This window comes from Eumetopias jubatus, unplaced genomic scaffold (assembly GCF_037043125.1).
Source record: "Eumetopias jubatus isolate StellerSeaLion01/CBP00866 unplaced genomic scaffold, mEumJub1_p1.0 scaffold_17, whole genome shotgun sequence".
NCBI classification, from domain to species: domain Eukaryota; kingdom Metazoa; phylum Chordata; class Mammalia; order Carnivora; family Otariidae; genus Eumetopias; species Eumetopias jubatus.
In genome coordinates, this window is record NW_028274823.1 from 54,767,012 (window position 1) to 54,788,338 (window position 21,327).

At 41.2% G+C, this 21,327-nt stretch overlaps 1 protein-coding gene across 4 annotated transcripts in view; it reads left to right on the forward strand.

Moving 5' to 3' along the window:
- Positions 1 to 20,646, forward strand: part of USP54 (ubiquitin specific peptidase 54) — a 58,711-nt gene extending 38,065 nt beyond the window's left edge. For 2 of the 4 annotated variants that reach the window (XM_028109744.2, XM_028109747.2), the window contains 7 exons: positions 1,875 to 1,994; positions 2,925 to 3,120; positions 5,115 to 6,511; positions 13,691 to 13,809; positions 14,115 to 14,255; positions 17,466 to 17,652; positions 19,347 to 20,646. In XM_028109744.2, coding sequence (XP_027965545.1) covers positions 1,875 to 1,994; positions 2,925 to 3,120; positions 5,115 to 6,511; positions 13,691 to 13,809; positions 14,115 to 14,255; positions 17,466 to 17,652; positions 19,347 to 19,906 — 2,720 coding nt within the window. In that variant the 3' untranslated portion in view covers positions 19,907 to 20,646. The remainder of the gene's footprint in view (positions 1 to 1,874; positions 1,995 to 2,924; positions 3,121 to 5,114; positions 6,512 to 13,690; positions 13,810 to 14,114; positions 14,256 to 17,465; positions 17,653 to 19,346) is intronic. The other 2 variants (XM_028109745.2, XM_088019999.1) reach the window with 1 other exon arrangement.
- Positions 20,647 to 21,327: the final 681 nt, after the last annotated feature.

The window sequence follows — 21,327 nt, forward strand, 5'->3', positions numbered from 1 at the left end:
CTGAAACTTATATCTCTGTTTTTCTTTCTATGAAATGAATTTTTTGTTCTGATTATTCAGAATCCCCAGATGTAACAAATTATGTTACAGCAGTGCAAAGAATAGGAGTCAGTCAGTGCTGTTTTGGGTGGTTGCTTTCTTGCTGACCACTTCCTACTTTTTGTCAACACTTAGAGAAGCTTAGTGGGCTAGCTTGGGGCCTATTTGGGGACCATTTTTCTCCTCTAATCCGACTGTCTTTTGATTTGAGGCAATTGTTGCTTTATATTTCCCAAGGCACTGTATCTGTTTCCAAATTAGTTTTAAATTCCTAGTTCCTTAGTTGTCCCTATATTTGGATAGTCTTCTCTTCCTTTTCATCCTCAAGCTATGTCACATTTGGATCTCAGGTTTATATTGTTTCTGAAGGAGGAGTCTTGTCATCTCCGTCCCTTCCCTTTTTTCCTTCCTCTGTTAATTGGGCAGTACATGAAAGTTGAGAGAGAATCCTTCCGGCCACATTTCATTGTCAATTCTCCATACACTTTGGTTCACAATCTCCTGGAAGAGCAAGGAATGGAGTACTAAGATTCTAGAAGATAAGAATTAAAATCTAGTATAGTCAACTATAGTCTGCCTGTATATCTATAGAGAACTTTTTTTGTTTTAATGGCTCTCACTACCATCTCTGATTATAAAGATTGTATAGATTTAGTTGATGTCAAATATTATGAGAAAACTTTAGGCCTGGAGGGTGGGGTACCCATATCTCTTGACAGACCTGAATGCCCGGTTCTTCAGAGCCAACTTACTACTTCCACTGCCTTCCCATTGCTCTCTAAAAACCCCAGTGAATTAGGGAGTGAATGTTAGGGGTTTGGAAGAGCCTTTCTTACCATGTCCAGCTGGAGATAAGTGGAGGATGGGGACATTATGAGAGAAATGACTCTGACATTCCGATATTTTTTCTTGTGAGCTTGTGAAAACTCATCATTAATCCCAATCATGGGTGAATTTACAATATGGCTTACTACCAATTTATGGTTATGAGTGAGTAAAAGCCAAGGGGGTACATAAATTTGAGTGTTCTTTTACAAAGGTTGCCCTTATAGTACTTTCTTGCTTTTTCATCTGGCACTGTACTTGAACTCTTTTGTGCCTGCTTCAGTAGACATTTGCTTTCAGAGGAGGAAGGAATATTTCACTCTCACTGTATGAGAAAGTGACTTTTGCAGTCAGTTTGGCGGGCAAGGGTATGATGAAAGAAGATACTTAGCACTGCTGATGAAAAGTGTGTGCTTGCAAACCAACAACAAGGGCTGTTCAACTGCCTTGGTAGATATATTGAGGTTAGGAACTATAGAGCACCTGTGCCCAAGAGGTGTACTAACTTTCCAGCTGAGGGTGGCACAGAGAGGACTGTGAATTGATGTAGGAAAGAAGTTTTACAGATGGCTTTCCACAGAGTCATGAAGCCACTTTTGCCTTAACATAACAGTAGAGGTCTCCATGGAGGTCTGGGACATTCTGACACTGGTTGGTAAGCTGTATCTTGTTGCACTGTGGAAAAACAGATCAGTTCCAGGCATAAGAATCTACCCTTCTGCTGTAGACAATATTCTGTTCTTTTCTTGAGGGTCCCCTTAAGAGCTCTAGGAATTGTAATATGTGGTGGATAATGACATACTCCTCTTTCATGGCTTTGGCAATGTCTTGGTTAAGGCAAAAACAGATGTCCTGCATGTTTCAGAGAATTCTTTATAGTAATGGAGAGTTAGAATAAGGGTAGATCAAAGGCTCAGCAGCAAGGAGCTAGGTGCACTGAAGGGAAACATCACTACATAGAAAAAGTTGGAACAAACTGTAATGAAAATGAAAAGTGCTGGCCCTTTCAGGGAGGAGTGACGGCTTTGAGAGGTCCTTGCAAGAGGCAGATTCAGTGTTTGAAGAGTCGCTGCATCTGGAACAGAAGGGAGACTGTGCTGCAGCTTTGGCTCTCTGTAACGAAGCTATCTGTAAGTAACTCTAACTGCTAGCGCTATGGCAATTTTGACTAACTTCGGGATAGGTATCATTAGAGTCATCACTCAGATGGGATGGAAACAGCTTTTTTGTCTCCTCACTGTCACTCTCCCAAACTGAGGTCCTTTAGGCTATCTTTGCCCTTCAGATTTCTAAGTGTGCCACATGCTGTCACTGTGGCCTCTGGATATTTACTGGAATAACCTCAGCCGGAGTCCACAGATGAACTATCCAGCCATGCTTACTTTCTTATCCCGAGATAAAGTTAGACCTCAGATTTGAGGTTAGTCTGCTCTTTCTCTAGTTACTGACTAGCTAGGTGGAGCTTATGGCAAGAAGAAATGAGTATATTGACCTCGACTTCCCAGGCCTGTAACTTTGCACAGCATATTTGATTCATGTTTCTCCCCTGCTTTCCTGGTATGCTGCACCATAAAGTTACAGTGAAGGACTAAGGCTTAGAATTTGTATCTGGTTCTTAAATGTGACCCACAAGAAGCTGTGTTCTGTAAAGACAGATGCAGATTTGGATCTTATTTCTGCTGTTGGCTGTCGGGAAGGGGAAGTTGGGAGCAAAGTGTGGAGACCAGAGTCGGACAGGTCAGTTGCAAAGGACGAGAGTGGCAGTCTCTAAGATGGAAGCACCAGTTTCTCTTCCTGACTCATTTTAGTTTAACTTTTTGTTTTGTTTTGTTTTGTTTAAATTCAAATTAACCTGTTTGGCCTCCATGGCTTCCATGAATGCTCCTTAGAGCCAGAGCCAGCTCTTTACCCTGGACAGTATGTGCATGGTCCACGCCTTGCATTCCTGCTGCATATTTTGAGTTTTACTGCATATCTTTGCTCATTTTTGGTTCAATTTTATTTTTATTTTTGTTTGTATTTTGTGTTCTGTTTCTGCTATATTTTCTTTTGCATTTTAGCTAAACTAAGACTTGCCCTGCATGGTGCCAGCTCTAGCACGCACAGCAGAGCCCTAGTCGATAAGAAGTTGCAAATCAGTATTCGAAAAGCACGGAGCCTGCAGGAGCGCATGCAGCAGCAGCAATCATCGCCGCGGCCGTCGCAGCCCTCAGCCTGCCTCCCCTCGCAGGGGGCAGCCCTCCCTCAGCCAACAAGGTAGTGCCTGGGATCCACTGTAGTTTATGGACACCAGGGGAGGAAATGATCATGGGTGCTCCATGGTCAGAGCTCTCTTTGTTTTGGTGACTGCAGGGGACAGAGAAGAGTCCTCTGGGAAGATTTTCTTCTCAGGTCAGACATACACCAGAAAAAGCTCATCCCACTGCTGGTCCTTTCCTTAATAGTTCCTAGAATGATACAGAAAGTATGGCATAATAAATAGACCGTTTGTTCATATTTCCTGTGGGTGAGTTTGTCCCTGGACTTGTGTAACAACATGATTATTAAATTTGCACATATTATGTTCTCAGACATGGCAATCGGAGCTCTATGGCAATAGAAACCATGTGGTTTGTTTTGGGGATTTCAGTGCTTCCTGTCCCTGGTGGAAGCAGAGAAAGCAGGCTTTGCTCTGATTGAACCACAGAGAAGAGACACAAAGATTCCCTTTGTTTTGCTTTGCTATGGGCAGCAATAGGAAAAAAGGCCCCCGGGGCCATTGGTGTAGTTTTCACACTTTAGCTCTTGAATTTGGTTCTATTTATAATACATAGATTTAAGTTAAAATTAATTTTGGCTGCTAATAGGCCTAAGTAGTTCTCAGAATATAAATATTATAAAAACAGCTAACATTTATTGAACATTTTAAAAAAAAAGATTTTATTTATTTTTAGAGAGAGAGAGAGCAAGCTAGAGCTGGGGGAGGGCAGAGGGAGAGGGAAGAGAGAATCTCAAGCACACTCCACACTGAATGCAGAGCCCAGCGCAGGGCTCGATCCCACCACTCCAAGATCATGACCCGAGCTGAAACAAGAGTCAGACGCTCAACAGACTGAGCCACCCAGGCACCCCATTTATTGTCCAGGCACTAAACTAAACACTTTAATTCTTGCAGTAACCTTAGGAGATAGGTTCTGTCACTTAGCGATATTTTATAAAGCTCAGGGTGTATAAAATACATAAGGTACCCAAGATTGCTCAGCTAGTAAGTGGTAGAGGTGTGGACTTCAAATCCAGGTCTGTTTCACTTCATTAGGTCTGCTCCATAACTATAATGATATATTCTTCATAATGTTGTAAGGGTAACTGGGTGACTATACCCACAAAAGTTGATAGTATATTATCATTCAAATTTAATGCTAATAGCTAGGATCTTCCTTTTTCTTCATTTCTCTTACAGTATATCTAGTAGTTGTATGCTGATCTGAGAATCTGATGAGAGATATGTTTTGAATGTAAGCAATTTAGGCAGCTAAACTTTTTCTAGAAAACTTACACCACTTGATATATGCGAGTAATTGAGGCTTTTATTTAAGTGCTTCTAACACTGAGTTTTTTAGGTCAGAAATACAAAACAATTAGTAAGAAGCCTAGTAAATGCAGTTAATTTCTAGTCTTACTCCCAAATCTCAAGAGAGTCACAGTGCATTACTTTGGGAAAATATCTCAGTGAATAATGCAACCAAATCCAGATTATGAAAACACACTTGAAGTGGTTGAATTCTGTGTAATTTCATGAACCCAAATTACCCTGTACTCTGTAAATGTGCCTTTTGGTTCTTTTGGTTGGTCTGCCTCTCAGGACCCCAGGTATGAGTGATTTTCTGGGCTTTGCTCACCTTCCATGTCATCTGCATGTGGGATTAGCAATTTTTGTTTTTTAATTTGCAAGAAGAATATGATTGGAATGGGACTTCAGAGGCAGTGAAGAATATTGACAAGGACTTCACTTAATATTACTGTGTGCAGCTTTAGTGAGGGCATTTAATAAAGAGGATCAGTATTACCTCTTGCTTGGGTGTGAGCTGACCATGTGCCTGCCTTCTCTTGTGAACCTCTGAACTCTTGACTCTTACTTGTGCTTGTCTTTCTGTTTATTTTTACCATTCCTTTTGTGGATGGCTAGAAGTGGGAACCAAATGAACAGGTCTTTTTGTAAGTGATCTTGTCATTTAAGGCAGCTTATGACTGGTTCTCTCCATTTATTTCAGTGAACAGCCTATCCCGCTCCAAGTATTGTTAAGCCAGGAGGCTCAACTGGAACCCTGCACGAATACAGAGTTTGGGGCCAGTTCTTTCATCCACTCACCTGCTTCCTGCCATGAGTCACACTCATCACTATTCCCAGAGTCATCTGCCCTGTCTGCCTCCCAGCACAATTCCCCTAGTAGGTCTGCCTCAAACCTTCTGACGTCAGTTGAGGAGGACAGCATCGACCCCTATGCACTCCACAGGCAGGCCTTACCTAAAACACCAGGGGGGACTGAGAAGAATGCTCATTATGGTTGGGAACCATTGGATGTACCACAGGGTAAGCTGCAAGGCTACAGGGGTGACAACAGCAGCTGTACCAGGTTCCCCCCACAAGAAGGAAGAGGCATTGATCAAGAACAGCTATTCCAAGAAAAGAGGGATCCTGCTGTCTCATCCCAGGTGATGCCTTGGTCACACTCAACTGGAACAGATACCTCTGAGAGAGGAGATGCACACAGCCTAGGCTGTAGTCCTTCAAGTTCATCAGCTCAGCCCAGCCTTCCCCTGTACAGGACCTGCCACCCCGTAATGCCTGCTGCATCCTCACCTATGCTTCACTCTCCTGATACTGTGCAGAAAACTAATCAATGCCTCCAAGCCAAAAGCCTCAAAACTTTGTTGACTTCAAAAGTGGATGGAGGCAGTGAGGATCCCTATAGGCCAGAGTTTCCCAGCACAAAGGGGCTTGTCCGCTCACTAGCAGAGCAGTTCCAGAGGATGCAAGGTGCCTCCACAAAGGATGGCACAGGTTCCCAGGATAGAAGTTTGACAGGTAGTCTAAGGAAGAACTCTTCCCCTTCTGACTCTAAGCCTCCCTTCCTACAGGGTCAAGGGAAAGGCCATTGGCCTTGGGCAAAACAACAATCCTCCTTGGGTGGTAGGGACAGACTACCTTCCTGGGAAGAGCCTGCTGATTATCCTTCTCTTGCCATGTACTCTGGGCTGCCTAATAGTGAAAATTCTAGGGGAAGACAGCCCAGGTTGGCAGAACCAAGCATGAACCAAGGAAAGCCATCTCAAGTGAGAGATGCTAGGCCTAAGGAACTGGGCAACAGTGTCGACTTGGGGACTTCCTTACCTTTGGACTCCTGGGTGAATGTCACAAGGCTCTGTGATTCTCAACTTAAACATGGGGTCCCTGGGCCAGGAATGAAGTCCTCCCCCCACGATTCCCATACCTGTGTAGCCTATCCAGAAAAAAACCACATCCTTTTGCATCCACATTGGAACCAAGACACAGAGCAGGAAACCTCAGAATTGGAGTCTCTCTACCAAGCCAGTCTTCAGGCTTCTCAAGCTGGCTGTTCTGGATGGGGGCAGCAAGATGTGGCCTGGCACTCATTTAACCAAACAGGTAAGAATGCAACCATGGGCAGGGGGAGTGGGGGACATATAAAAGCTAAAAGTGAGAGGACAAGATCAGAAGAGGGGTGGCATTCTGTCCAGATAACATCCCCAGCTTAGGAGGTGGTAGCAGATCTTCTGACTTTATTCATAAAGACTTTAGGACAAGAGCCAAACCTTTTTCTGGCTAGAGTAGAATCATCATGGTCTAGTTCTCTCCTTCTAAAGGAAGAGATCAATGAGTATATGCCCAGGGTCCTGCAGTATGCAGTGCTAAGGAGTGGTTCATAGATCTTTGAGAGGGACTCAGCATGAAGTAGGGGAGGCTGAGAAGAAAAGTCATCCTTCTATGGCTTAAGAGCTGAACTAATCCAAGATCCAGCTTCCAGATCCAACTTGCAACAAGGATGCCCCACATTGAGCCATAGCTCCCAATGTGGCATTTCCAGATTGTACTGAACCAGAAATATCAAGATCTTCCTTGATCCCTTCAGGAACTACCAGGTGTAGAATTTTCAAGATTGTATCCCTGTAGGGTTCCTGTTCACTGAGTACCCCTTAGATTATATTGTGTGAAGAATGAAGTCTACACCTTAAATGTACTTTACAGACTTAGTTCTGGAAACCAAAGACATGAAGAATATTTATAACTTGGATTGATGTACTTGAGAACTCCAAAGCCTATTATCCTGGTTCCATCATTAACTGTCAGCATAAATTTGGACAAGTCACTTACTATCCCATGGCCAAGTTTTTACCTGTAAAATTGGAGAATGGGTTCAATGACTTGTTTTAAAGATGCCTTCCAACTCTTAAAATGATATATATGATCCTGTGAAATTGAACTCAGAGAATTTTATCTTTAGCTCAGTATGGCAGTTTCCATAACAGTACAGGTTCCTTGCATGCTGCCAACTGGTGTTTAAATACAGCCGTACAAGTATTTATTGAGTACCTAGAAGCTGTTGGTGGGGGGATATTACATAAATATAAAATTTGATGTTAAGGTATGTTTTTTAGGATATGAATCACAGTGTAGACTTTGCAATAACATTATATTAAGTGCTCCCTAGGTACATGGGACCGGGCAGTATGGGAAGATTCTAAAGAACAAGGAAAAGCTCACATCTACCTCAATTAGCTTCCTGTCTGAGGGAGAAAGAATATACAAATGTCAAGTATTTTAAGAATAATAATAAACACATATAAAAGAATATATTGCAATTAAAATTAAACTAACTGAATATCAACCATCATATTACAAAAAAAACCCAAACAAAAAAACTCTTACATTACCCAAAATAGGAAATTTTTCATTGTAGATGCTTTTGAAAATATATAAAGTAACAAAAATCATTGATAATCCCACTCATAATTTTATGAGTTTACTTCTGGCTTTGTTTTTTTATGTATATATACTATATATTTTGTTTTGTTTTGTTTTAAAAAGCAAATTGTTACAATATATGTGTGCAGTTTATTCTCATGATATTTTTACATTATATTCATGAGCATTTTCCCTTTGAAAAAAACTACTTTTAAGGACTGGCAATATGCTGCATATGAATGTACTATAATATATTCAACCATTTTATTATACTTTATATACTTCCAATTTTTAGATAAATAGATGATGAATATCTTTATATGTAAGTGTTTGGCCACAATTTTGATAAGCTCCTCAGAATAAATTTTTAGAAGGATAATAACAGGTGAAGGTTATTGACTTTTAAAAATTTCTTGATATGTACTGGTAAATTAGCCTTCAGGAAGATTATACTTCTGAAAACAATTTTGGAAAGAGTACCTACCAAACATTACTTTTTTGCTTAATATTAAGTGAACAAAAATTAATTAAAAAAAATCCATCTGATGAGTCAGTCCTCAAAATCCTTGTCAAACCAAACTAGACTTTATTTTGACATAAAGAAGTGATCAGGTGGAATAAATCAGGAAGTAAATAATGAAGGGAAATGCCAATTAGGATCTGTATATGATAGGATATATCTTTAGGGGAGTCCCTCTTTATCTTATTGTAAAGCATTTTTTAAGTACCAAGGTACTTTCTTCCCCCAGCTTTATTGATATAATTGACAAATAACATTGTATAAGGTTAAGGTGTACAATGTGAAGGTTTGACACATATATATTTGAAATGATTGCCACAAGGTTAGTTAATACAACCATCACCACGGATAAATTGTAGTTTTTTTGTAAGAACATTTAAGATCTACTGTCTTAGCAACTTTCAGGTAAATAATGCAATATTGTTAACTACAGTCACAATCCTGTATATTAGATCCCCAGGATTTATTCAGCTTATAACTGGAAGATTATATCCTTTGACTATCACCTCCCGGTTTCCCTCACCCTCCAGCTGCTGTCAATTACCATTCTATGTTTCAGTGAATTTATCTCTTTTTAGATTCCACATATAAGTGATGTCATGTAGTATTTGTTTTTCTCTGACTTATTACTTAAAAAAAAGCTTTATTGATATATAATTTACATACCATACAATTCACCTACTTAATATGTATAATTCTGTTTTTTAAGTATACTCACAGAATTGTCCATCCATCACCACAATCAGTTTTAAAGTGTTTTCATCACCCCATGGGGTGCCTGGGTGTCTCAGTTGGTTAAATGTTCCACTCTTGATTTTGGCTCAGGTCATGATCTCAGGGTCATGAGATCAAGGCCCACGTTGGGCTCTGTGCTCCGTGTGGCATCTGCTTGAGATTCTCTCTCTCCCTCCCAACCCACACATGCTCTCTCTCTCTAAAATAAATAAATAAAATCTTTAAAGAAACCCACTACCTGGGGCGCCTGAGTGGCTCAGTCGTTAAGCGTCTGCCTTCGGCTCAGGTCATGATCCCAGAGTCCTGGGATCGAGCCCCACATCGGGCTCCCTGCTCCGCGGGAAGCCTGCTTCTCCCTCTCCCACTCCCTCTGCTTGTGTTCCCTCTTTCGCTGTGTCTCTGTCAAATAAATTAATAAAATCTTAAAAAAAAAAAGAAAGAAACCTGCTGCCAATTAGTAGTCACTCCCCATTTCCCCCTACCCCTGTCTCCCCCAGCCCCAGGCAACCTATAATCTATTTTGTCTATAGTTTTGCCTGTTTGGGATATATGATATAAGGGAATTGTACGGTATATGTTGTTTTGTGACCAGATTAATTTTGACATTATAGTTTCTTTTTTTTTTAAAGATTTTATTTATTTATTTGACAGAGAGAGAGAGACAGCGAGAGCGGGAACACAAGCAGGGGGAGTGGGAGAGGGAGAAGCAGGCTTCCCACCAATCAGGGAGTCTGACTTGGGTCTCGATCCCAGGACCCTGGGATCATGACCTGAGCTGAAGGCAGATGCTTAATGACTGAGCCACCAAGCGCCCCTAATTTTGACATTATAGTTTCTGAAGAGTTATATAAACGTTGCCCTTGACCTGTATTTCTGAATTTCATAGAATTTTGAAGTTAGGCAGACATCATCTTAAAAATAACTTTTTGTTACAGAAAATTTCAATTCTAATCAAGAGTAATGAGTAAATGTTACAATAACCCTCCAATACTTATCACTAGCTTCCACAGTGATTATCTTGAGCAATTATCAACATATGGCCAATTCTGATTTAGCTATAGACGCCCCCCCCACCTTTCCCCTCCCTACTGGATTATTTTACTGTTTGATTTATTTATATATAAATGTTTTATTTTATTTATTTTTTTATTTCCTTAAGTAATCTCTACTTAGGTCTCAAACTCACAACCCTGAGATCAAGAGTTGCAAACTCCACTTACTGAGTCAGCCAGGTACCCCTCTACTGGATTATTTTAAAGCAAATCCCAGACATTATATTATTTCATCCATAAACAATTTGGAATGTATCTCTGAGAAATACAGACTCTTTTTTTAAAAGGCAAAACTATAATATTATTATACCTAAAAAATTAACAATAATTTTTAATACAGTAACTAGCCAGTATTCCCGTTTTTTCAATTACCCCATAAATGTCTTTTCACAGTTGGTTTATTTCAAATTAGGATTCAAACAAGATCTACACATTGCATTTTGTTGATTTGTTTCAAGGCTTTTTTTAGCCTGTAAAATTCCGGGTTTTTTTTTCCCCTTAGCACTTATTTATGGAAGAAATTTGGTCATTTGTCAAATCCACATTCTAGATTTTACTGATTATATTCTAGTAATTTTTTCTTTTTTAAAACATGTTCTTCTGCCCGTTTTTTGTAATCTGGTAGTTAGGGCTAGAGGCTTGATTAAAGTCGGGTTCAATTTTTTTTTAAGTTTTATTTATTTAAGTGATCTCTACACCCAAAGTAGGGCTTGAACTCACTACCCCAAGATCAAGAGTTCTGCACATCTCCAGTTGAACCAGCCAGGCAACCTTCAGTTTTTGTTCTTGTTTTTAATAAGAATATTATAGAGGTAGTACTTTGTATTTCTTTTTTTCTTAAGATTTATTTATTTGAGAGAGAGAGTGTGTGTGCATGTGTGAGCAGGGGGCAGGGGTCGAGGGAGAGGGAGACAGAATCTCAAGCAGATTCCCTGCTGAGCAGGGAACTGGACACGGGGGCTTGATCTCAGGATTCTGAGAGCATGACCAGAGCTGCAATCAAGAGTCAGACGCTTGCTTAACCCACTTGAGCCACCCCCGTGTCCCTACTTTGTATTTCTTATATCAGGAAGTGCGTGATATCTGGTAGTCTTTCTTCTTGTTATTGTTGATCCATGAGTAGACATCATGTTAACTCTATCTTCTATCAAATCCATATATCCCCTCAACAGTACTCCTTACAGGTAGCCACCTTCACCTCTGCTGAAATATCTTTAAGAGAATCAGTCTATTCCCTTCAGGAGTTTCCAGCAGCCACCTCCTTGTCTAGTAATCAGACTTTATTAGAAGAACACCACATTCTAACCATTACAGCTGTAATTCTTAAATCTGGCTGCCTATCATAGTCACCCAAGGAGTGGCTTTTTAAAAAACAAATAATTTTATATAAATGGGATGACAACATACATGCTGTTTTTTGTAGACATTTTCTTACTTATCTTTCCTCCTCTTACATAAATTCCTACCTTTTATCCTCCACCTTCTAGGTAATAATCTAATGTGCATATTTCTGTATTTGTCTGTTCATATAATCCTATGTAGACCTACATATACAGTGGGGTTTTTTGCCTCATGATAGTATTACAGACTTTTTTTTCCTTTTAACTTAACAATCTTTCATGAAAATCCCTCCAAGTCATCTAGTTTAACTCAGTTCATTTTTTTTAGTGAGTGGCTGGGCATATTTGATAGTGTAGATACCTTAGTGTATTTAGTCATTCTGCTATAGATGGGCATTACTTTATTTATAGTTTTTTGGCCACTACAAATAATGCCTCAGTAAACTGGTATTTTTGTTTCTTATTCCTAGGAGTAGAATTGTTGGATAAAAGGGTAAATCATATTTTCAATTTTATTTTTTTTAAGATTTATTTATTTGAGAGAGAGAGAATGAGAGATAGAAAGCATGAGAGGGAAGAGGGTCAGAGGGAGAAGCAAACTCCTTGCTGAGCAGGGAGTCCGATGTGGGACTCGATCCTGGGATTCCAGGATCATGACCTGAGCCGAAGGCAGTCGCTTAACCAACTGAGCCACCCAGGCGTCCCCATATTTTCAATTTTAATGGATATTTCTAAACAGCCTTTTTTTGGACGACTATAACATTTCAAACTTCCTTCAACAATGTTTGAGGATGTTCTCCTATACTTTTCAGGGAAGGCTTTTTTTTTTTTTTTTTTTTTTTTTTTTTAAAGATTTTATTTATTTATTTGACAGAGAGAGACACAGTGAGAGAGGGAACACAAGCAGGGGGAGTGGGAGAGGGAGAAGCAGGCTTCCCGCCGAGCAGAGAGCCTGATGTGGGGCTCGATCCCAGGACCCTGGGACCATGACCCGAGACCAAGGCAGACGCTTAACGACTGAGCCACTAAGGCACCCCTGTTTTATTTATTTTTAAAGATTTTATTTTTAAATAATCTCTACACCCAACCCCTAACCTGGAGATCAAGAGTCAAATGCTTCACTGACTGAGCCAGCCAGGTGCCCCTCAGGGAAGTCTTTTAAAAATAAATATTCCCAGGCTCACCACAAAGATTCTGATTCAGCAGGGCTGTGGAGAGATAGAGGAATCTGTATTTTTAAAGCTCCTAGATGAATCTGAGGTGGTATTAGAACCTCTGTACCAGGAAATACTAAAAATAATATTTTAGCTTGGTATCAGCAATATCTTCCTTTAGCCAGATACATGTATTACAATCAAATTATCAAATCAAGACGTGAATTGGTGATAAACATATACATTAAATGTAGGTCAAGGGCATGTGCATTTTCAGAATGGAAGGCTTAATTAGTTGTATTGGGGCAAGCCCCTTGGGAGTCACATATCCAGTTTGCAGCAGTTCTTAATAATCTAGCAAGATTTTGAGGAAGAGATAAGCTTTAGTGATTGTTTAGAATTTAAGCAGTTAGTGATTGAGAGAAGCTAATGGGGAAATAAAAGAGCGTTACACATACAAAATATTGTTGAAGAGTTCCTGCCCATAGTAATAGGAAGTGAAATCAAGAGACTTGAATTTTAATTCTGATTAATCTACTTACTACGTTTCAAACCCTGGAACTCATTTTCCTGTTACATAAGATGAGGAGGCTTGATAGACGATTACTATATTCACTTCAATTCCTAAGTAGACTGAAGATAATGTTCCCTTTGTCATCACAGACACTCTAGAGAACAACTACGTTGGACAGTTTCCTCTGTATGTATTGTAAGTCTTGGGCGCAAGTCTGACAGAAGCAAAGCTGATTGTGTTTAAAAAATTGAAATGAGGCAAGATGGGAACATTCAGCAGTCTTTCCACAGAGCCCCTTCTGTACAGGTTCTTCAAAGCCTGTGTTCTGAGACCCTTGTTGACCTATAGGAAACTACCCATATTCTGAAACTCCTGTTTCTACATTATAGGAGCACATCTCCATTCATTTTAGGGATACATATTTGTTATTTCGTGAAAAGAACTCCTGAGTTTTTGTTTGTTTTTGTTTTGTTTTTTTGCTGACAGGCTGAAGTTAGGCTCCAGGAGAAGAGATGGCTTCAACTTGTATTTATGTTTTCCTCCTCAGGCTCTGCAGATGGTGTGGGGAGGAGGTTGCACTCAGCCCCTGGCCTTGGTCTCTCAAAGACCCCAACAGCAGAAATGGAGCACAGTCTCCATGAAGCCAGCACAGTGCCTGCTTCTCAGGTAGCAGCCTCAGGTCCTACAGTGCTGGCATGGGGTGGTGCATTGGGAAAGGAAGTGTGGAAAGATATGAGTGCTAGGATTGGTGGTAAGGCAGGAGCATGGTAACGTGGGGCTGTTGGAAGAGAACAAGGTCTGTGATTGAGCGGAGATTGCCACATGGCCACTACTTTTTCAAATACATCTAATTCAGGTCTCTGGTAGTGAGGTCTTACCCTATTTTCTCCCATACCCCTGGGGACAGGGTCTGTGGGAAAACCATAGGTCTGGTGTTTTGTGTCTGCCTGTGTGTGTCTGTGTGTTTGAAGGCTGCACCTTGCCAAGGCCCCAGGAGGGAATATGGGGAGGATGATCGGTGCGGTGCAGAGAACTTTGACTGCATCTCACACAGACTCAGTGGCACCGTTGTCTCAGAGAGGGACGAGACTCCAGTCTCCTCCCACAGTGTTGTAAGTAGAATCAGGCTGTATCCATTCAGAGCACCCTCTTTCTTTTGCTAAGATAAAAATACAGTGTAGGTGGAGGGGCAGGGGAAACTAAAAGTTGTAATTTAGGGGAAAGCCATGTGCACTCAGCAAAAATGATGACACATAGTCATTACTTTATTGACACACATTTTGTTGGAGTCCAGAGGAATTCCCCTTCCCTGTAGCAGTTCTGGAAGGTATATTATAGGGTTCCCTAGGGTGAGAAGAGTCCTAGTAGCCTAGTAGCCTTGAGTCTCAAAAGCAATAGCTGCTGATTGGGTCAAAACCCATTGCACTAATCAAGGGAAGAAGGGAAGACATGGGATGGGGTATTGTTTTTACCTTTTCCTCCCCACTCCAGTATAAGATTGAATGGGGTCCAGTATGCTTTCATGCTAAAATGAAGCATGTGCATTAGCAAGAAAAGGAAAATGATTTAAAATCTTCCTCCTTGAGGCTTTTCATTTGGAATCAATGCAGTGATCTGTAGGTGAAAGGGACAGGGACGCCGAAGTTAGCAGAAATCAATAACTCAAATATTTTCAGTGGCTGGGTTTATAAATTATCCTTTTGAGAATTTCATACACTTGCCTAAGGCAAGTTGAGTTTTGATTACAATGGAGGTCAGGATGCAAAGCTCCAGTGCATTAAAGCTTCTTCACCAGGTCAGTTCAATAAAAATTTAAAAACCAGTTTTAAATACATGATATAAAAATTAAAAGGTATAAAGGATATACAGTGAAAACTAAGTCTCTGTCCTGCTAGTACTTCAGATCCAGTTTCCCTCCCAAACAACAGTCATTTTTTCCAATTTATTGTTCAAAATTTCCTAAACAACTCTATAAACAGTTTGCTATTCTTTTTGGGAAAAGTGATCGTTTTTACGTAGCATTTGTTCTTATGTACTGTTAGTGAATTTAATGGCAAATTGTTATTTTTCTAAGGAGTTGGCTTCCTTTCTCCTGACTTCTATATCATTCATTTATTCACTGATTCATTTTTTTAAACAAATGCTTATTGGGCATATGTTCTAGGTATTGTGCTAGGTGCTGGGTATACAATGGTGAGTGAGCTAGATGTAGTCCCTGCTGTCATGGCCTTTACAGTCTACCTGGGGAGACAGATAAAGAAAGACTTACTATGATAGGATATAATGCTATGGAAGCATAATAGAAGGGACATCTAACCAGATTTGAGAGATCAGGGAAGGCTTCCTGAAGGAAGTAAAACAAATACGGCCAGTAAAGGAACATGAAGCAGATACTCACTGAATCAAAAGCAGCTCATTTGGTATGGCAGGATTAGATTCTGGTGAGGGAAGGACAGTGTTGACAAATGAGACTGGGAAGAATATAAACAAGAGTCGTATCATGAGCTACAGTACGGAGTTTGGGAGGATAAAGAGAAATGGACATGTTGGAGAGCCAAAGAGGAAGTAAAAGTCATTGGGACTTGGTGCCTGATTGGATATGGGGAGAGGAGAATCAAGGACCCATAATTCTTGGGTTGATAATGATGTATTTGAGGGAAAAGATATGTATAATTTTGGATATATTATGCTTGTGATATCTGGTAGGCCTTTGGATGTGATATGTAAAGCTTGAAATCAAGATTCAAGAGTCATAGCCATTGAAAAGAGGAAGAGTATTGTGAAAAGAGGAGAGCGGACAGGATATATCCTTGATGAATATCATATTTAAGTGGTTCATCTGAAAAACCCTTAAAAGGAGTGAGGAGCAGAGAGATAAAAGGGAAACCAGGAAAATGTGGCATCACTTTCTTCTGTGCAGAAGGAAGGAATAGTTGGCTGTGTCCCGTACTGAGAGGATTGGCACCTGGTCCTTAGGCTGTATGGCAAATGCCTATTATGTACCGTGCTGTGGTAGGTGCTATGAGCATACACTGATGAAATAACACAAATTCTGCCCTTGAATAGCTTACAGCCTAGTTAGGAAATAAAACATACTGGTATATAGATTGTTTTATTTAATTTATTATTTATTAGATGCCTGTAATGTTCCAGGTCCTGTTGAGGGTGCTGCGAATACTGGAGTAAAAAAAATTATTCTACCAGGAGAAAAGGACAATAAACAAGTGAACCCCAAACAATGTGTGATCGAGAAGAATAGAACAAAGCAAGGGGAAAAAGAGTAAAGAGGTAATAGTGGTTATTCTCAGGGCTATTTTGGATAGAGTAGTAAGTGAAAAGGCCCTGAGTTGGAATGAGCTTGGTGTGTTTGAGGAACATTAAGAAAATTATAGTGAAAAAGGCATAGGAATGGTAGAGATAAAGTGAGAAAGATCAGCATTGCTATCACATAGCAACTTGCAGGCCACAATAAGGAAGTAGCAGGCCTGGAGATAGGAAGATCAGATTGGAGGCTGTTGCAGTGGTCCACTTGAGCTTAAATATGAAACCTATAGGTAGAAATGATATTTCTTGACAAAGGCAACTAATGGAATCATGGATGAGAAGTGCAAAAGTAAGGGCAATGTCAACATTTGAATCTAGGTGACTTAGGAAAATGTGGTACCAGGAGGTGGAATTTGGAAGGATGTTGGTTTGATCTTGGACATATTAGTGTTTTAGATGTTAAAGGGGATATTTCTGAGACTTTGCCACAAAAGTGAATGACAAGTGGAGTACAGAACAGGACACAAGCATCAGTGGTTACAAACTCTGGCAAAAGAGGAGACTGGAGTGTAGCATTGACAGGGGAGAAGGTGGAGTAGTAGAGTTCTTGATTGTACATTTAGGGAGATACATTTTTCGTTCCCAGTATTTAGAGAGTGTACAGAGTTTTCTTTTTCAGTCTCTTGGGCTTTCCAATTTTTTTTCTCCTTCTTATTTCTCTATTTTTACATTTCTATCTCAACCTGATTCTACTGTTAGCATTAAAGAGTTTGCCAAAGACCTAGATGGTAGGGTTGGGAAGATGAGGGCTATGAGAGAGACAGGTTAAAGGAAGAGGATCTGCAGTTCCATGTCTCCAGTTCGTAGTGGCCTCAGGATGGTCCTAGCGGGGCTGATGGAAAGAGTGACTGAGTAAATTGAGTCCCTCTACAGAACTAGGCATATTGGTACTCCAGTCCCCTCCATCTCTCCCTGCTTGCCTCACTGTGTTTACCCAACCATATCCGGCTGTGTGTTAATCCTCATCTTTATGTTTTTTTGTCTTGTCTCACTATAAGGATGCATCAAATGCGAGGAAAAAGCCTTTGGAAACCGGGCACCGTTGTTCCAGCTCCTCTTCCCTCCCTGTCATCCATGATCCTCCTGTGTTTCTCCTTGGTCCCCAACTGTACCCACCCCAACCACAGTTCCTGTCCCCAGATGCCTTGATGCCCAGCATGGCAGGGGAGCCCCATAGAACCCCAGGTAACTCTCCCCAGACCTAATTGTCATGTGCCATAATGTGGTACCTTCCCAGAGACAACCTAGAAAGATCAAATCAGTACACCTATGGGGGGGTGGAGTCCCAAGGTAGGTAGTGAAGGGATATGAATTACCACTTTAAGATCAAATATTGGTCAAGATGAATTGTGATTGAATCATTACTTGGTTAATATGGTTGACTGGTCTTGATCCTTAGTCTAACTACCCAGTAGAATGAACAGGGTCTATCACAATAAGATAAGCTTTTAAGCGACCAAGGGAAGTTAATACCCAGTCTTTAGGATCCTCCCAAATCCTCCTCCTGGAGAGACCCTGTGTATGGACTACCTGTGCCAGTATACAAACCCAGACAATCTTGGGGAAGGTGGATAGCATCCTTCTGGCTTTCTTTCACCCTCCATAGGATTTGCTACTTTTCTTCCTCATGAAGAGGCCGAGTCTACTTAGAGCAGGGATTCTCAATGGGAAAGGGAAGGTACTACTGGCATCTAGTGAGTGGAAGTCAGGGATGCTGCTAAACATCCTACAATGCACAGGGCAGTTTACCTACATGATCCTCCCTCCACCCCCCCCCCAAAAAAAGTAGTATCAGCTCAAAGTATCAGTAGTGTTGAGATTGAGAAACCTTGGCTTACAGATATAAATGCCCTAGGGCAGGGTGTGGTTGTGGTTCTAGAACAGAAGGTGAGAGTAGTATTATTGATATGTGTCCACATTTTAGGGAGGTTTAGATAAGCAGGCCTTCTGGGTAGATGAACTTCCTATTACTCAGTGGAGCAGCCAGGTAGCCATCCCCTTTGGCAGCTGTTAGGGGCGTCCGTTCCAGCTGTTAGGGGCAGCCTATTCTGCACTAAATGCTATAGTGAACATAGGGGAGAAAGAAGGCAGCTCTCTGTTCTTAAAGAGCTCAGAGCTGCAATAATCAGAATATACATACATACAAGAATATACTGCAGATGTTGATGGGTTATAAAATAAAGAATGGAAAGTATTTTTAAGAAGTGATTTTTTTATTTTGCGGGGTGCCTGGGTGGCTCAGGCAGTTGGGCATCCAACTCTTGATTTCGGCTCAGGTCTTGATCTCGGGGTTATGAGTTCAAGCCCTGTAGTGGGCTCCATGCTGGGCGTGGAGCCTACTTAAAAAAAAATAGAAGTGACTTCTTAAAATTATGTATTTTGTTTATTTTAAGTAAAGGGGAATTAATGTATAGAAAAGGCATTCCATACTGTGTATGTGGTAGGAGTAGTGTGAACAAAAACAGAGATCTCAGGGACTGAGCAAGAATGTAAGCAGAAACAGATTAACTGGAGTGAAAGTACCATATTAAGAAAAGCAGAGTGATGTTTTGGAGTGGTGGCTCTAGGAGTAGAGTTGTTACAGTGAGAATATATATTTGTAATATTGGGGAGCCATTTGTGGGGAGGGTGTGGAGGAAGAATTATAGTAGAGTGAAGTATGGCAACATTTGCCCAGGTTGGAGGTAAGAGACTTGATTTTGATGTATATTAAGAATTTCTAAAAATGAAATTAAAAGCAAAACTAGGCTTCTTCTTTCCCTTATGTGTATGCTCTTATGGCTATGGGGAGTTGAGAGGAACAGTCAGGAATAGTCCTTTGGGAAGGAGAATGGTTTACCGAAGATGCTTAATCTTTGGGTTTCTTTTTCTCTTCCCAGGAACTTCGAGGAGTGTCCAGCAGTTTCTGGCTATGTGTGACAGGAGTGAAACTTGCCAGGGGATCAAGTACACAGGAAGAACTCTGAACTACCAGAGTCTCCCCCATCATTCCAGAACAGATGCCTCTTGGGGGCCATGGTCAGAGACCAGCCAGCATACTGGAGCCAGATTCCTGAGTATTCCAGGATGCAAGCCTCAGCCGACACACACTGCCACACTACCAGAAAGGCGCCAGGGCCTTCAGGTTCCTCATGCTCAGTCCTGGGGTGATCTTTTCCATTCTTCCTCCCACCCTCCCATTGTTTACCCTGTGTCTCCACCATCAAGCAGTCTTCATGTACCCCTGAGGTCAGCTTGGAATTTGGGTCCTGTTCCTGGGTCTCGAGGCTCTGGTCCTCGAAGAGTAGATATGCCCCCAGATGATGACTGGAGGCAAACCAGATATGTCCCACAATCTGGGCATAGGAGGACAGGGGGAGAGGAGTTTTTGTTTGTTCTAGCAGATGCTCCTGGAAGAGAGCAGATAAGGGCAAGAGCCCTGCAGCACAATAGGTGGTAAGGGTCACCCCTTTCCTTTCCCGGAGCCACAGCTTTCTCCATTAAACTGTACTGTGGAGGAGTTAGCACCCTGCATCCATGCCAGGGTTGTGCTAGTCTCATCTCAACATAGAGTCGGCAGTTTCTTCTAGGGGTACCTGGAACCCCTAACAGGACCTGGCTCCTTGAGAGGAATATTTGAAATTCCAATTTCCATTCAACTGGCAAAAGGAAGCAACTGCTGTTTAGGGCTTTATTTGAGCCACTTTAAAGATGAATCCATATTACCCTGGACACTAGTCATTCTTTAGGATCTTAGGGTCACCATTTTATTCCTGGATCCTTTATGCCCCCACCTGCACCTGAGCCTTCATCCTCTGTTCCCTACAATACTGCCAACTTCTGTTCTTTGTTTTACCAACATATCCTTATTACCTGACCTTCCGTCTTCCCCAGTACCCCATCCTTGGAGGAGCATGTAGCTGTGTGGTCATGGTCCTGACCATATCATTCAGGGCAGCCTACCTGCCCAGGTATTATGGACTGTGAGCCTTCCCTGTGCCCCCAAACCTTTGGCCTAGAATGCAGAGCTGCCAACATAACATTTGTCCTTCTGAACAGATGGAGTCAGGCACACTAACACACCTTCCTGTCCTCAGCAGCAGAGCCATTACTGCCACTTGCTCAGTCACTGTTGTAAACCCTCAGAGTCAGCGAAACTATTTTAGGGCCAAACATACTGTTTTTGTAAAGTATTTTTCATTAATAAATCTTTAAGATAGTTGTATTTAATTCCTTGTCATTTAATTGTCTAATGCCTTTTGTATGCTCTTGCTCTTTTATGTTGGGGGTGGGGGGGGAAGACCTGGATAAGCAAAAAAATACCAATTCCCAGTGGCCTGGGGCTCCCAAAGAAAGAGCCATGGCACAAACATACATGTATGTGTGTGTGTGTGTGTGTGTGTGTGTGTGTTTGTGTGTGTGTATGGCTTTTGAGTGAAGGTGAGGAGCTAAATAGTTTAATAGTTGAAGGATATATACTGAAGGTAGGAATCAATGGGCCCCTAAAGTGGAATGACTTTCCTTGTTATTACTGCTGCCTAGTATATTTCTTATTCCTTTCCTGCTCAGAGGCACTCACTATATTACATCCTTCCTCCTTTCCTCCTTAGGGTGATTTTCTTGCGAGTCAGACCCTCTTAGAAACTCACTCCTGATCTATGTACTCTTGGTGCCCTCCGTCTACGAGTTTGTGATGTGCCTCCTATCCCTTCCTTGTTCCCATGGCTGCCCCTCCCCTTGCCTTCCTTGTGGAATTTCTGCACTTACACTGGTGGTCCTCAAATCTTTGAAGCACATGGTTGTTGACAGTGAAGTGGAACAATTATTGCTCAGAAAGATCCATTTTCACCTCTGCCTCACTCCCAAATTCTCCCTCTAAAA